Genomic DNA, 17243 nt, shown 5'->3' with positions numbered 1-17243 from the left:
TGGAAAACTTTTTCCTTTAGCCCTAGTCCACACCCCTCTTGCTCTTCTTTAATCTCCCCCCTTTCATCTCAGAAGCCCCAAAAACCACATCTACCAAGAAAGTCAAGAAAAAGAAGAAATGGAGCAGACCAAGTATAAACCCTATTCAGCAGGCAGAAGAGGGTACAGGCTGTGCCCTCTCCTACTACTCCAGTTTTGAATTTTTGCTCTTATGCTTAATGATTTACTTTTCCAACAAGGAGTAACCAGGCTAGCTGTGGCTGCATGATGCCAAGGCCACCAGAGATTCTAAGAGTTTCTGGTCCTTATGATCAAGAGCTCAGGCTCTTTCCAAAGCTGTGAGCTCCCAGAAGCTACACCACAGTCACATAAAATCTAGAGTTTTAAAAGAAGATTAAAAACAAACAAACTTTCTTCTGTGGGTCAGGCATTATGCTCAGCATTTTTCTGCATGACCACATTTAATCACCACAGCAACCCTCAATGAGTTAGCATTTCTTCCATTTGTAGAGGGGAGGAAGTAGAGGCTCAGGATAATTAAACTACTTGCTTAAAGTCACATGAACAACAAGTAATAATCAGTCAGATTTGCATTTGAAACCAAAAGAACCCATTCCAGTTAGTATTAAGGAGAAAATGGATTTCAGAGGATCCCTAGGAGAGTCAGAGCATCAGTCTTGGAGACTATACTCAGCTTCCCTTCCCTAGTGGAGGACCTATTACTGCCACCACAGGGCAAAGGCATCACAGCCCTACTACTACCCCTGAGTATGAGAGGTTACTTCTAAGTCTTCTGTCACTGCATCCTCTGAAAACAGAATGACCCTGTCGACCTGGCCAGATTCCATTCTATTTGGCACCTTTTTCATATCACTCTAATTTATACTGAATTCTTAGGCTGGTGTGTCTGATTGGGGGAGGCTAAGTCACATGCCTACGACGTGGTGCAAAGGAGGCTGAAAAAGGAGTTCCTGGTTTATACTTCAGAGAGATGGGATTAATGAGATGGGAAATACTGCAAACAGGGAAAGACATAGCATGACAAATGGCCACCGCAGAGTGCAAGATGAATTAGAAGTAATGATCTTCTCATTTCACAGGCGAGAAAACTGAGTCCCACTGAGTAAGCTCTGCCATCTTCTCTGATACTTTGGCCATGCCTCTTAGTAATATTTTGACTGGGAGACCTTAAAAGAAGTGGAAATTTACAGCAAAAAAGAGCTCTCTCATCTGTCCTGCGCTTACCTTATCACATTGGAATGTACTATGGAAATTGTGGCTGAACTTTTATCTGATCCAGAAAGATGCATAACACATTTCTCTTTCAGATCTTGGTAAAGAGGGCAGTCTGAGCAAATGTCAGGCTGGGTTGGGGGAAGGGGAGATTGATCATGGAAAATGTTTCTCATGGAACATCAAGTTCAACTAAGGACTTCCCTGCTAGGTTTTGGGAACAGCATCATTAGAGTCTTTAAGTTTTTATCATTACGGTTAAATTTTTGGACTTTTTAAGAAGTTTACTTATTTGGAGCCTAAAATTCACTGGCAGACAAAAAATTACTTTCACTTTGAACAATGTCAATCATAAATCATTTGTTGTTTATTACACACAGAATAGCAAAGATTTATTCACAAAACTAAGTTTGAAAAACTTCAATTTGGGCAGTAAAATTCCATCACCTTACTCATAAGCTGAGCTGAAAATCCCTCTTCCTACAGGCATGTGCATTAACTAAAATACTGGGATACAATGGGAGAATGAAAACATTGTTGGTCAACATGCCAAAGTATTCAAAATCTAAACTTATAAATGATGTGGAGAAAATAAGTAATCCTGTCACAAAAAACTCAGTTATACAAAGCATTAACTTTATAAGCAGGGAAAGTCTTTGCATTATTATATGTCCCACTAAATCAAAATTTAATTTAAAACAACTAGTATTTTTTGAATTTTTTTTAAATTAAAGGAATCAAAATCTTTCCCTTCAGTAAGATTACCTTACTATATTTTTTCCTTTTCTTAAACTTTATAGTTTTTATTATGTGCAATCTTTTTTTTTAATTCTTTCTCACAGCAGTCTTGTGACGCATAGGTAGAGTAGTTGAATTAATTTTAGTATTGACTAATTCCTTCACTCCATAATTTATCTGCTCTATACATTTGTTTTATAAGTTATTTAAAAAATTTTAATTGTGGTAAAATATGTGTAACATAAAATTGACCATTTTAACCATTTTTAATTTGTAGTTCAGTAGTGTAAGGCATGTTCACATTTTTGTGCAACTAATCTCCAGAAGGTTTTCATTTTGCAAAGCTTAAGCTCAACACCTATCTATTAAATAATAAGTCCCCATTTCATCTTCTCCTTTATTTTTGTAGACAATAAAAATCATTTTTTCTGGGACCTAATTAAACTTAAAAGCTTCTGCACAGCAAAGGAAACCATAAACAAAATGAAAAGACAACCCACAGAATGGGAGAAAACATTTGCAAAAGAAGCGACTGACAAGGGATTAATCTCCAAAATACACAAAGAGCTCATACAGCTCAATATCAAAGAAACAAACAACCCAATCAAAATACGGACAGAAGATCTAAATAGACAACTCTCCAAAGAAGACATACAGATGGCCAAAAAGCACACGAAAAGATGCTCAATATCATTAATTATTAGAGAAATGCAAATCAAAACTACAATGAGGTATAACCACACACTAGTCAGAATGGCCATTACCAAAAAATCTACAAACGATAAATGTTCGAGAGGGTATGGAGAAAAGGGAACCCTCCTACACCATTGGTGGGAATGTAAATTGGTACAACCATTATGGAGAACAGTATGGAGGTTCCTTAAAAAATGAAAAATAGAACTACTATATGATCCTGCAATCCCACTCCTGGGCACATATCCACAGAAAACCATAATTCGAAAAGATACATGCACATAAATATTCATTGTAGCACTATTTACAATAGGCAGGACATGGAAGCAACTTAAATGTCCATTGGCAGAGGAATGAATAAAGAAGATGTGGTACATATATACAATGGAATATTATTCAGCCATAAAAACGAACAAAATAATGTCATTTGCAGCAACATGGATGGACCTAGAGATTGTCATACTGAGTGAAGTAAATCAGACAGAGAAAGACAAATATCATATGATATCGCTTGTACGTGAATCTAAAAATGATACAAATGAACTTATTTACAAAATAGAAATAGAGTCAAAGATGTAGAAAATAAACTTATGGTTACTGGTGTTGGGGGGAAGGAGGAGGGGAGGGATAAATTGGGAGACTGGGATTGACATATACATAGTACTGTATATAGAATCTATAACTAATAAAGGCCCTCCTGTATAGCACAGGGAACTCTTCTCAATACTCTGTATGACCTATATGGGAAAATAACCTAAAAAAGAGTGGATATATGTATATGTATAACTGATTCACTTTTCTGTACACCTGAAACTAACACAACATTGTAAATCAACTATACTCCAATTTTTTAAAAAAATGAATTAATTAATTAATTAATAAAAAGCAGCAAATGTTACAAACATTGAAGCAATTAGAACAATGGGTCAGGGTATTCACAGAGGGGAAAATTCTGTTTTAACGTCTCTGGAAACATACTACCAATGTTTTGATAGATGCCTATAGCACGGATAACACGTAAGACAAATTGTTCATAAAATCACATAATATATAACATTTTAATACCTGCAAACATCTGAAATACATTCAGTAATTCTAATGTAAGTGGTAATCAATGAGGAATAATCAAAGGCCAGTCACAGTTCTCAAGATATTTGGCATACAACTTGATGATTAACCAAGAACCACAGGAAGTACCAAGTGCTACTTGTTTTTGTTTTAGAAACATCCAACACTGTCTAATTCAAAGTTACTCTCCCTGCTCCCAGTGATTTTAGAACTAACCCAGTCTAAATTGATTTATTGGGGAAGATCAATCTGCAGATATTCAGCAAGCAGAAAACACAATATTCATGGGCCCATACTGCCGGTACAGAAAAAATGACAAAATAAGACAATGTACACAAAGCTGCTGACTTTAGCCCTAGAGTTTCAAAGAGATCATCTGAAGAAATGAAGTCGTTACTAATGCTTAATTGCTAGTGTCATCACTGATGTCAAAAAAATGCTTTTTTCCTCTGACAATAAAAAATGGGAAAAAAAAATTTAAGTACAGGATAAATCACATGAAAGCTCTGTGAAAAGCTTACTTACCCCCAGTGTAAAGAGCTTCACATCAATGGCAAATAAATTGAAAAAGGTTATCAGTTATTTATGCTGTTTGTGGCAGACCCTGTTAGCTGCCTACCCAACCTCTCTTGTCATCTCTTCCTTGCTAAGAAAATCTTTATTTGGATGTTTATAATGAACTCAGGTACAAGAAGTAAATCATGATTTATACATAAAAAATAAAAATTATTTTTTAATAGCAAATTACCTTGCTATGTCCTTTCCCTTGTTTTATTATGAAAGAAATATATTCTCATTGTTAAAATCTTTACTTCACTGTCAGCAGGATGGGTTAGCACTGGTTGCTGTGTAGTTCAGTTATAAGAACCAGGCTTCCCTGGGAAGGTATGTTATTTGCTCTACTGTCCAGAAGGAAGAGCCATTTTGTTTCTTTTGAGTTTGGAGCATGACTCTAGGAAGAGAAGATTATTCGTTTGTTCATCTGCATGATTTACAGTAGAGGCACCAAGAACATATTAATACTCTCATTCATTAATATTTGGTCTTTTATTTTAGAATAAAAACTAAAGGTAATGGAATACACTATTCCCTCTAAACAAGGAATTCATAATTTCGGCTACATGAATAGCCCTGAGAAAAACACTTAAGCACCCTGAAAGTATAGGCAAAATAGTGTGCATTTGTGCTTATTGTGTGTGTGTGTGTGTGTGTGTGTACACAAGCATGTACATAGGCATTTTTTTCCTAGTAAGAGAATCGACATATATCATCAGGCAGTCCAAGAGATTTGTGATGCCCAAAGTTTTAAGAAATCCACCCATAAAATCAAAACGCTGGAGGGCTATTTTAAGTCACAGAACAAATTCTGTAATATAACATGACCCCAAATTCAGGTGTCCTCTAACCCAGTCCCTGTTTTACTGTTAACTTTGACTGAAATGATGGAAGGTACAAACAATTTACTAGGTCCTTTTCTCCTCTTATACTATTGGTTCACAGTCTGTAAGGACTTATAAATCAATATTGTTTGAGATAGATCTGGAATATTTGAAAACAGGTTAGGACTGCCTCTTACCTCCTTCTAACATCTACCAGAATCCTCATCAAAGAGAAAAGAACAAGGCCCCAAAGCACAGAGCAATATTTTATGAATGAGAATAAAAATACTAAATTAACCACCAAACTCTTGACATTCCTTTGATTTTTACATAAAACTAAATCCTAGGATTTTTGTATTAGAGAGAAATTCTAAACTGAGAATCTGGTGAGGGTATTAATCCTGTATGTCTGGTTACTATTTATTTCTCCATTGCTTAGCACAGTACCTGGCAAATAGTGAGCCCTTACTATTTTTTGAACTTAAATGAACTGAATTGCTTTGATTTGAACTAAAATGACTTGTCCTGTTAAGAGTTTCAGGTAAGCCATTATTTAAAGTTATTTATGAAGCTGTCATATGTCACAGGGCCATTTCTCTTTCTTTAACTTCCACGCCAACAATCTTTTTATAAATTAAAATCTGAGTTAACAATTCCTTTCAAATACCTTTTTCGTTTGTTCTATCGGTGGTGCTATAGAAATGGAAAAGGAGTTAAATCTTTCACAGGGTAAAAGGTTGACCTTTACAAGTGTGGGTTTTTTCCTAGAATAACTGTATCTTGGAACTGTGCTAAAACAACTTGATACTGAATTCAGGTCCATCTTGGACTTAGTCCAGTGGAATTCAGGGAATATAGCTCTGGAATAGCCACCTGACAAAACAGTTAATGTATAATTTAACAGAGATCACTTAGATAGAGGGTCTCTATACTTTCAGATTTCATAAACTAGTAAAAATTTCCATCAAAAAATCATTAGGGTTAGTTTTTGTAAGACTGCCAATTTTTCAATTTTTTTCAAGAAGAAACAGTAAAACACAATAATTCCCATGTACTATCACCATCATTTGTTAAATAAACATCCTTTTAACACCAAAATATATAGAATGATCATAAGCTCAGAATAAAGGACAGTCATCTAAATGGAATAAATTTGGCTTCATGAAAAACAATGTCCTTTTCAAAAGTTAGCTTTTATCATTTTCTTGCTGACTGGTGAAAATGTTATCACAAACCAACACTGATCTATGGGCTGGCACTTGGGACCCACTAATAGCATTAAACCCCTTTGGCCTGAGATATCTTTGTTGCCCCCTCCATTATCCACCCTCCACCCTTCCCCCACTCTGCTCTTTTCGAGGGAGCTGGTCTCTCTGCACTTCCTGTTGAAGCTCTCTTGCCCTCTGATTTCTCATTGGGTTCAGCCCGAGGAAGATATAGACAGAAGTACAGCGGGTGAAAGGAGAGGGTCAGGCTATTTATTCCACTGGTCCATCAACCACTACTGCCTGGGCACAGGTTGGCAGCAGCTGTATTTCTCTGCCCAAGGTCTCGGTTTATAGGATGGCCCTCTCCCAAGCTCTCTTTCTAGATCCTGTGATAATGCTCTCCTATTACCTCTCCCCCTACCTCTTCAGGTCAAGGTAAGGCAAAAAGCATCTTTGCATGCAGGGTGTGTCTCACCATCCTTTGTTGGCTTCCATAACTGTACCCATGCTCTTCCCTTCATCAAACTGCCCTCAATCACTCCTTTGGAATGACCATCTGTTTTCTTCTGGAACCTGACCAGTGTATTCTTCATTTAAAGATGAAAAAACTGAGGCCCCAAGAAGTGAAGCCCCAAAGTCACATAGCCCAAGACACAGTCAGTGAGACTCAGGTCAGGTAAGGAACGTGTCTTTCCAGAAGCCAAGCAGAGTTCCCCTTAGTCAGTGCTCATCTGTCATCCTCCCATGACCATCCCTTTCGGGGTCATATTGATGGGCACTTTCTACTTAGAAACCTTTTCCACTGGGCTTTGACAATAGTTGTAGTTTGTTCAAGTTTTGAATTTAAATATCTTATTTAGCGATTAATGACACAACCCCAAACACAGAGGGATACTGTTTTCACTTGAATGGACTGGAATCAAGAGAACTGAGTTGTTAAATTGTTGCCTAAATAGAAATTGGCAATTTAACCTAAGAAACTATTGCAAATGCTAAGCACAGAAGGACATGAGAGTGACGAACTTTCCACTGTAAAATGAATTCTGATCACCAGAGACTGAGGGAGGAATGGAAAAAATCTGCCCGCAGGTAAGGGGCTGAGGTGGGGGGCTAGCGTGGGCAATATGAGCAGGTCGTAGAGGGGTAGGGAAGTTTAGGGCCTTCGGCGCTTGTCAAGCACTGGGAAAGAGGAATGGACCACGGTAATAAATAGAGGAGACATCAAGCAGGAAGTTTGTTGCAAAATGTGTTGAAAGCGTGTTTTATCTGGCAGGAAGTTACCGCACTATGGGGCAGGGGCTGCTGCTGGAACCCTGCACGATAGATGCTCCAGACTGCTAGAAACATTTAATTGTCTTAAACTGACTCACGTCAAATTGCTCTTGTGTAAAGGTGGAATTTGCCATAACCACATCATTATTTAGCAATCTTGCTTTTAAAGAAATGCACCCACATATTTAACATATTAACTTTGTTCTAATTGCATACTTGACTGAATTTCCCACTGCTGTGGTTTGATCGTTTGCTGTTACAAAAGGGCCTCTATGGGAACTTTCTTTTACTAGGGTTTAAAAATAAGTTAGAAAGTTTTAATATCAAATGATTCTCCTTAAAGGAATTAGGAGAATAGAATTATTCAAAATAATATTAATTGAGCACTTCATCTGTCCAAGCGTTTACCTGATTTACGTCAATTAATCCTCACATCAGCCCTGCCGTCATCACCCAACCCCACGGCCACCTCCTTGCCCTCTGCTACGCTGTCTGGCCACTGGCCTTGGCAAGCAGACTTTCTCTGGGGCTCTGATCTTTGTCAGTGTTCTAAGCTGGATGCAGGGGAAGTATTGTTCAAAGGAGTCACTGTTACAGCCTCTCAGCGTGAAGGACTGCTCTATCTGGTGCAGTCCCCTTCTCTGACTGCTGAGCCTTCAATCAATCAACAACTCTTTATTGAGCTCCTACTAAACGCTCAGTGCAGTGCCCAGTCTAGCCTCTGCATTCAGGTGCCTTTCTAAGTGCCGCACGTGGATTCAGAGGGATGTGGATGATTTGGATGAATCAGAGACCTTGAACCAGTCCTGAAGGGCGGAAGGGATTTGTTTGGCTGAGAAAGAGCAAGGTCATTGTAAGACAAAGACATAATGACTTAAAAGTAAGGAAGGGGACAATGAAAAGGTACTGAGATGAGTTAGAGAAATAAGAAAACTTAAATTAGAACAAAGAGTAGATTTTCCTCCAGATTCTCAAATGAGGAAACATTGCATCTAAAAGAAAATCTATTGTTACAATTTTCCATAAGGTTTGTCAATTAGTAGACTGTCAACTTTAACACACATGCGTAGTAATCTAGGGTCTTTACTGTAACCAAAAAGTTTATAGAATTATTTATATTCTGTAGTATTCTTTTACTTTGATCATCTTGGATATCTTAGATACATGCACTTAGATTACTGATGGATATTTAGGTAGAAAATTTTAGGGCAAAGAGTAGAAGTTAAAAACTGGAATACCCACTTGAAGTGCTGGAATTTATCATTTGGAAATCCATAGACACAGGTTCAATCCCCAAACACCTATATATATCATATGTTTTCAGTTTTGATTAATATAATTCACTCATCCATTACTTTAACCACCAAGACAGTTTCATGTTCATAAGAAACATAAATCACTTTATGTACTGTGTGTCCACATGTGCCTGAGGGAAAATGAACTTCATGGTATAAATCCTAACTTTCTGCTCTCGTACCACTGCATCCTGCAAAACTGGGGCAAGGACTGACTACACTTAAATGTTTAGAGTCCCTGAAAACACACACCTACCTCCAAAACTTCCAGCGCCAGGTATTTACTTACCTGCGAGATTACTCTTGATTTAATCTGTAGTCCTTTGGTTAATGGAGGTTGTCTCCTATTAAAAAGTGCTTGACTTTGTTTAGGCCATTTTTACTCCAGCGTAGATACATTCATGGCTCTTCCCCTTAAAGGAGAGGGGGACAGAAAGGCAAGTCAGGGAGTGGGGAGTGACAGCTGGGGTAAGGGTGGAGACAGGCTTTGTATTCCTCACAGTTTGCTCAGGACACTCCTTGTTCTATAACACATAATGATTTCTTAAATCTACCTGTACAAAAAGTCCTATGTTATTTAATAACAGTCTCCAGTCAAGCCTGTTTCATTTGGCTTTGACTTGCAATGCTTTTGGCTTACTGGAAATGGTTGTCCTTCTTGTCAGGGAAAATTAGGGGTGTTTGGAGAAAAAGACCTAGAGAAATAGATTAGATGATCTTGTTGGGTCTACTTTTAAAAACTCCCCCAAGGTCAAACACCGGACAAGAAGATTCCCCCTGGAAATAGCAATCTAGATCAGGGATCCTTAATCTTTTTGGAAAAGTTTGGACTTTTGACAATTTCTCCCTTATGCATAAAATGTTTTGTAGCATAAACTACCTGTAAGTATAAATACACAAGAATTTTGTTTTGAGGCTTTTGTTTTGAGATATTTTGGACTGACTGTTGAAATTATTGGAATCATATATGGGAGGCTGAGGGTCATTTGTTCATCCCAGATATCACTGTTCTAACCCAAGATGTTCACCCCCCAAAGGCTGACCTTGGGGAGATTATGCAGCCATGTGTGACTTAGAAGCCATGCTGTTTTTGAACAGAGCAACATTTATTTATATCAGAGGTCCTTGCCAGGGTCCTAAGGTTCAAAGGATGGCATGAACAATTATAGGAACTGAATAAATGCTTTGTTTTTATGGCTGGTTCATTTACCACCAGATGGCTCTATTGTATCGTCAGGAAATGCACATATGTATAAAATTGGTGGGCTCCTAAACCAAAGGGGAAATAAAGCAGCAGGGTGTTTTTTTTTGTTCTTTTTTTTTAATATGTAGGAACACAGTTCTTTTTTTCCTGTGGCGTTAATTGGAAGCAGCTGCAGCAGCTTGAACTTTCACAAGAAGACAGGACACATCCCAGGAAGCTATAGGAACATCATAATCCTAGCACATATGAGGTTTTCCTTTGAAGTTTTCATATTGCTGTGCCTTTATTAATTAATTGTCTCAATGGCCAAAGAGTAGTCAGGAAGTGCTCTAGTCTCAGTAGTGCTGGTAACTGATATTCTCATACCAACTCTGCACATTTTTCTGCTTGTACGTGAGAAAGAGCAACTTAATTTTGAGAGGGAAAGTCTACACATCTGCTGATTTGAGTCATATTAGCCACGTTCTGGGGAAGAATGATCTGACTCTAAACCATGTAGTATCTTTGCTTTAATTAAACTTGTGATAAGAAGGTGACAATCAAAGGAAACAAGAGCTTCTCTGAATTCAAGTGACTATGACCCCCAAGATAGGTGAATGTTAAAAATGTAGGCATTCTAGATGACATCTGTTATCGGGAATGTGAAATTTTTGTTCTACCCTCTTGAAGAAAAGCTCTGTTTGTATCAGGAATAAAAGTTGCAGACTAACCAAATTTCAACATGGACATTTTATTCTACCTTTCTAAAGCTGTTCATTGCTCGTTAATATGCATTTTTTTTTTACTCTGCCTTTAGACTCTAAACTGTTAAATAACACTATTGTTTTTGTAACATTTCATTGTTTTATTGCTATGTTGAAGAAGAAAAGGAGATGATTTATGTGAGTTTATTAAGACTGTCCTTAGTCCCCAGAGTTGTTTGAGATGCACTCAGGAAACTACCCATGTCAAAAAGTAATACTTGATTATTGTTTTAAAGAAAGGGTCCCTGGAAACCAGACAGATGGCGTTTACTTTGGCACAGCTCGAGGCCTTGAAGATTTGTCTGAAGGAAGCAGAAGAAAAGGCTAAAGTCTTATCCGAACAGGTAATACCTGTCACCGGGACTGGAAATATATGTTCCTCAGTGTGCAGTAGAGCAAGGAAAATCTAAATACATGTTTTAACCTCTGTACCTAATGACACACACACACACACACACACACACACACTCACACACACCCCATTTCATTCATTTTAGTTATAACAATAATTACTTTAATCTGTATGGACCTTTTCAGCCTTTAAAACTCCTCTTATGGGGCTTCCCTGGTGGCGCAGTGGTTGAGAGTCCGCCTGCCGATGCAAGGGACACCGGTTTGTGCCCCGGTCCGGGAAGATCCCACATGCCGCGGAGCGGCTAGGCCCGTGAGCCATGGCCGCTGAGCCTGCGCATCCGGAGCCTTGCTCCGCAAAGGGAGAGACCACAACAGTGAGAGGCCCGCATACCGCAAAACAAAACAAAACACAACAAAAAAACTCTTAGATTTATATTTTGATTTTCATTCGCCACAGCCCATGAGTTACGAAAGCCATCATTAAGCAAGTAGATTTCTGAATAAGTGAAACATATTTGCATTATAAACAGATAAGCCCCAATGTAAGACAAAACCTATAGGAACTACACAGGAGCAACTTTCTCCAATTATGTGAAGAAAGAGACTTTTTCAAATCCTGGCATCCCTCTTGGGCTGTGACACTCACAGAAGCAAAGCAAGTCATAGGTGGAGCGTAGCCTCTACGGGCCGTCGGGTTGCCTTATAAGTCATCTGCCTACACACCAGGTCTCCGATTGCAGAGATACGGAGTATGGCTCTCAGAAAAGCTCAGACCATTTCCCAACACAATTACACTTTGCAAACAGTAGTGTACGTGGTACAAATCCTACTGTTACCGTTGCCCTTGCCCCTGGGAAGGGGGGCTTGGCAGAGGGCAAAGCTGCCAGGAGTGTGTGTCCTCCCACAGCACAGGTCACCAGTGCTCACTGTTGGTGGCAGTCAGTGGAGGAAAAGGACACAGACCCTGAGATGTTATAAACATTGATTGATTTGTCATGGATTGAGACATTTTGCAAATAAATTTTTAGAAACTTTTGAAAAACAATTTTGAGGTTTTAATAAAAAAGGTCTGTATAGCAAAAGTTGAGTGCATCAGAATTTTATAAGAATTTTTGCAGAGACGAGGGGGAAAGTGTGCTTGTGTTATGAGAAAAAGAAGTACATTTAACATGTATTGTAGGGATACATGCACAAATGGCCTTCTTTTTTTTTTTTTCAGCTTACAAAAAAAGTACATCTCTTACTTTGGGATGTGTTTATTGCTGACTACCTAAATGTGATAGACACAAGGGGTCACAGGGGCCTTCTGTCAATTAACAAAAGCGTGATGTCCTAGGCCCAGACCCACTGGGGAAAGAGTCCATCTCACCCATGTGCCATAACGCTGGCTTGCCAACTCATCCTTTCTTTAAAACAACAGAAAAAGCAAGCTCCAAACTGTGGCAAAATTTGAATTACAAAGAATATAATGATAAACATGAGGTACCATTTCAAAGCATAAAAACTAAGGATTTCAGAGCATGCAAACTTGGAAGAAATTTTGAATGGCTAACTAAAAGAGGGCACCCTTGCTGGAATTAAGTTACACTAAGAAGATGTATGCTTATTTTGTAACTGAACGTCTTTTAATGATTTAAATCAGTAAAATTCAGTTCACCCATAAAAGTCCTCTTCCCTTTTGTTCTTTATAAAATGTTTTTATCCAACGCAAATAGCCCCTAATATTTAAGATTCTTAACTGGATGATCCCTTTATGTAACATCAAACAATTAGATACTTCTTTTCAGTGTTTAGCAGATTAATTACATAAAATGGAAACTGGATTTCACTCAACTTCTTTGTAACTACCGAGAGTAAGATGTTAGTTAGCAGTTTGAGGGAAGAAAGATAGATACGCAAAGCTTTTCTACCCAAGTAGCTCACAACCAAAAGAATCACTGTAGGGGCTGGAGAGTGAAAATAGTAGGTGTTTGTATGGTTCCCAGATAGACTGCAGCATAGTATTAAGTTGCAGGGTCTGTGTATGTTACTTTCCTGAAGTATTGCCCCTGGAGTTGCCAAATTTGCATATAACCAAGGCAATTTAATTGGAAGTTGGCAATGGTGTGAGGAAAAGGAGAATATTATGTGCGAAGAAAAGCACATTACAGGCATTTTCAATGTTACATTTTTAATTAAGCTGAATATTTTATTAGATTTGGCTGTCTCTGCTGTTACTGTTGAAATAGATTAATCAAATATACACACTGTTCTCAGACGATTTAATCCTGAAACTTTTGCTTTCTCCAGTGTTTCAGTTTAGTCTTATTTTTGAAGAGATAAAACCTGTAACGACACTCCCCTCCCCACTATTTTTAAATTCAGTAGATGTTTTAAACATGTGATGGCAGAAGGATAGGGAAAGGTAAAGGGAGCAAATAGCCTTTCTTAAAGCTAAGAAAGGAGAATATTTCTGAATGGGACACCTGTCTCAAACAATCAAACATTTGTCCACTGGGTGCCACTGTCTTCCTTACCAGGCCAGGCCACTTTGTGGTTGCAAAAAGAGAAACTGTCTGTAGTGGTCCAGACAATGATATATATGTATGTATGTATGTATGTATGTATGTATGTATGTATGTATGTGTGTGTGTGTGTGAAGGAGTATTTTTTCCTGTTTACGTGTATACATGTTAAGGCTTCTTTTTTTTTTAAACTTCTTTATTGGAGTATAATTGCTTTACAATGGTGTATTAGTTTCTGCTTTATAACAAAGTGAATCAGCTATACATATACACATATCCCCATATCTCCTCCCTCTTGCATCTCCCTCCCTCCCACCCTCCCTATCCCACCCCTCTAGGTGGTCACAAAGCACCGAGCTGATCTCCCTGTGCTATGCGGCTGCGGCTGCTTCCCACTAGCTATCTATTTTACGTTTGGTAGTGTATATATGTCCATGCCACTCTCTCGCTTTGTCACAGCTTACCCTTCCCCCTCCCCATATCCTCAAGTCCATTCTCTAGTGGGTCTGTGTCTTTATCCCTGTCTTACCCCTAGATCCTTCATGACATTTTTTTCCTTAAATTCCATACATATGTGTTAGCATACAGTATTTGTCTTTCTCTTTCTGACTTACTTCACTCTGTATGACAGACTCTAGGTCCATCCACCTCACTACAAATAATTTTGTTTCTTTTTATGGCTGAGTTAAGGCTTCTTTTAAATACCATTAATTTAGGATTTGTCACAAAGACAGTGGGAATGCTAGCTGGCTTTCACTGGTAATCCAAATCATTTTGTCAGATGGGCTGGCCTGGTGGGCTAGAAACAAGTGGGAAAAGGAGAGGAAATGTCAAGGAGAAAGATTCGTGCTGGAACTAAGGAATGGAAGCTCATGGTATTGTCAACCAGTGGGTCCTGCCTTTGCGAAACGGCTAAGTTTTGACATTAGCTGAATTCTTACCTCCTGGCTCTGCCTCTTAGTGATGCACATAGAACTAACCCAGATAGATGCCTCGGGGTTCATCTACACTAAACGCCTGTTGATCCTGGGCCTCAGGTTACTTAAATTGAACCTTTCTAGGGTCCCTTCCAGCAAGGTCTCTGGTGGCTCACTATGCAAAAGAAGGAACTTAGTGAGGAAATAAGGAGAGTGTGGCACTTCCTCTGTGAGGTCACAGACTTCTTTGTTGGATTCCCTTAGCTAAAAAGTATTCTTTATTTCTCTGCAGTCATGCCACTAGTGTCAAAATAAAAGAAATATGACACCAGGATAATTTGCAATTAATACTTTTAATCTGGGCTGTTCACAGCTCTAAGAAGTAAGTTTACAGCAAGTCAGCTGGCCAGAATGAGAAAGGGACATAAGAATCCATCTCTTTTCCTGGGTAATAATTGTAGATAATTCAAAACATTGCCAAGTTTTGCTAAAGGAAATACTTGATTATATTTCCTGCAGGTTAAGACCTGTGGAGGGAAATGCCTGGAAATTAGGTAGTAGAGAAAGGACTAGAAGGAGTCACAGGAAAGAAGGAAAAGAGTCAAGAGGAGAAAAAAGAAGAGTGAAAAGGTTTCAGGGGAAACTCATAAAAAGGCAGTTTTTGCCTGTGTGCTGGCTTCTATCCCCAGTGCACATGGGAGGGACAAAGAAAGGGGCTCCAGGGGTTGCAGTTGATGACCGTACGCAAGCTAAGAGATTGCACAGCTTTTGTGCTAAGAGAGTGTCAGGAGAAACCACAGTGTCACAGTGGAGCACAGATCCAGAGAGCCACCAGCACAGAGGGACGCAGGAGGCCAGTTCCTGAGACGTTTCCTCTGGGAGCAGTGTCGGCCCAGTGTGTCTCAGTCATCACCAGCCTCTGGTTCCCGGCTCCCAGCAGCAGACCCAGGAGACCTCCGCCTTTGTTTCTGCTCCAAGACTTGCTAGCTTTATGACCCTGGGCAGTTCACTTAGTCTCTCTGAGTCACAGCGGTCTTATGCAGAAGAGGGTGAACACATTGGTTTCATAGGGTTGTAGTGAGGATTGAATGAGATGAGTGTACCTGGTTCTTAGTAGGTTCTCGATTAATGTTAATTTATCTCTACTGCTGCTAGTGGTCATAACAGAACTGTATTTTCTGAGTCGTATGTCATGGGCTTGTGTGTGTGTGTGCGTGTGTGTGTGTGTGTGTGTAAGTTTCCTTTTCTACTGATGTCTCTCAAAGTGTTTGAAAGACATCCACATTGCAACACAGTGGTTTTTCTCCAGTGCTCACAATCTCAGAGCCTTTCAACCAGGAAAGGTCCCCTTCCCACCCCAGCTCCCTTGCCCTAGCTGCCTTTTTTTTTACCACCCAGCTTTCTCTTCTCTTCTTCCTCAGCTCCTCATTTGGTAAAGGGACTTCAGTACTTTAACCTTCTTTCTGCTTCATCTCTTAAGTCTTCTATCTGCTTCTGCCCATTCTCTGATTTTGCCAAGATTGGGAGCTGAATTGCCCATTCAGCTCCGGTATCTGGTCTTTTCAGAGTTTGGGGTGGGGGAGAAACTGGGGAGTGAGGGGAATCTGTGGTCATTTTCTCACCAAGGAGGTGAATCCAGTAACAATTACATAGTCAGAATTAGCTTCAGGCGTCTTTCGGAGACCATACCTAGCAAAACATTAGTTATATATTAAGTGTGGCATATACGCTAGCTGTGAAAGAGATGTCATGATTTGAAGCAGGAGCTAGGAGGTGGGAAGCTTGGTGGGGAACTTGATCTTTTTTTTCTACCAACTGTGTTTCCCAGGTAGGAATAAGACATAGACAAGTCACAGCAAGGGGCCCCTGATGGTCTTTGGAGCATAAAAATAATTTTGCCCTTTTTGTTTTCATAAAGAGAGATTTATTGGTGACACTCAAAGTGCAGAGAAATTTCAATAGAGAAGAACATGTTAGTTTTATTTCTCAACTTTTGAAAAAAGCACATGGGAGTCTTTTTCTTACTTCTTAGTCATAGCTCATATGCCAGTTAGGCATAGTTTCCCCCTTACCTGATGAGAGAGACATTTCTGAAAGCCCCAAATAAAACTAGTAACAGCAGCTTCCTGTATCCTCACTCTTTACTGAACTGGACCAATTATGTTATATTCCAAGACAATTACTTTCCCTTTCTTTTTTCCCCTGGGATCTCCCTAAGGTTCTTTTCCATCTTAAAGAAGAGCAGAAGCAATAATGGAGACAAAGCATGAAAGGGGGTGTAGTGGGGTGGTGGCTAAGTTCACATCCTACAGGGATTCAGGCCTGGTACCAGACCCCTGCAGTGTATTGCCAATGGCAGGCAGAGTAGAGAAACTGACTTTCATTAAGCATCTATAGTGTTCCAGGTACTGTGCTTCGATTGACAGACGTTTCATTTGATCCACACAAGAACCCTATTAGGGGCACTATTCTTATAATCCCCATGAGGAAAATGAGACTCAAAAATGTTAAGCCATTTTCCCAAGGTCATACAGTTAATAAACAGTGAGACTGATATTAGAACATAAGTATTTTTAAAATTCAAAGACCTTGTTCTTAAGAACGTGTGGTCATAGGTCAAAGTCATTTAAAGAAG

General features: G+C 39.1%; 1 protein-coding gene across 1 annotated transcript in view; it reads left to right on the top strand.

The window, feature by feature from the left end:
• Positions 1-17243, top strand: part of CCDC192 (coiled-coil domain containing 192) — a gene marked incomplete at both ends in the record, with an annotated part of 201962 nt that overhangs the window by 16580 nt on the left and 168139 nt on the right. The window contains 1 exon segment of the mRNA XM_079703822.1: positions 11070-11177. Coding sequence (XP_079559948.1) covers positions 11070-11177 — 108 coding nt within the window.

This window comes from Hyperoodon ampullatus (assembly GCF_949752795.1).
Source record: "Hyperoodon ampullatus genome assembly, chromosome: 4".
NCBI classification, from domain to species: Eukaryota; Metazoa; Chordata; class Mammalia; order Artiodactyla; family Ziphiidae; genus Hyperoodon; species Hyperoodon ampullatus.
Note: the sequence above shows the minus strand (reverse complement) of the source record. Positions and strands in the feature narration are given on the sequence as shown.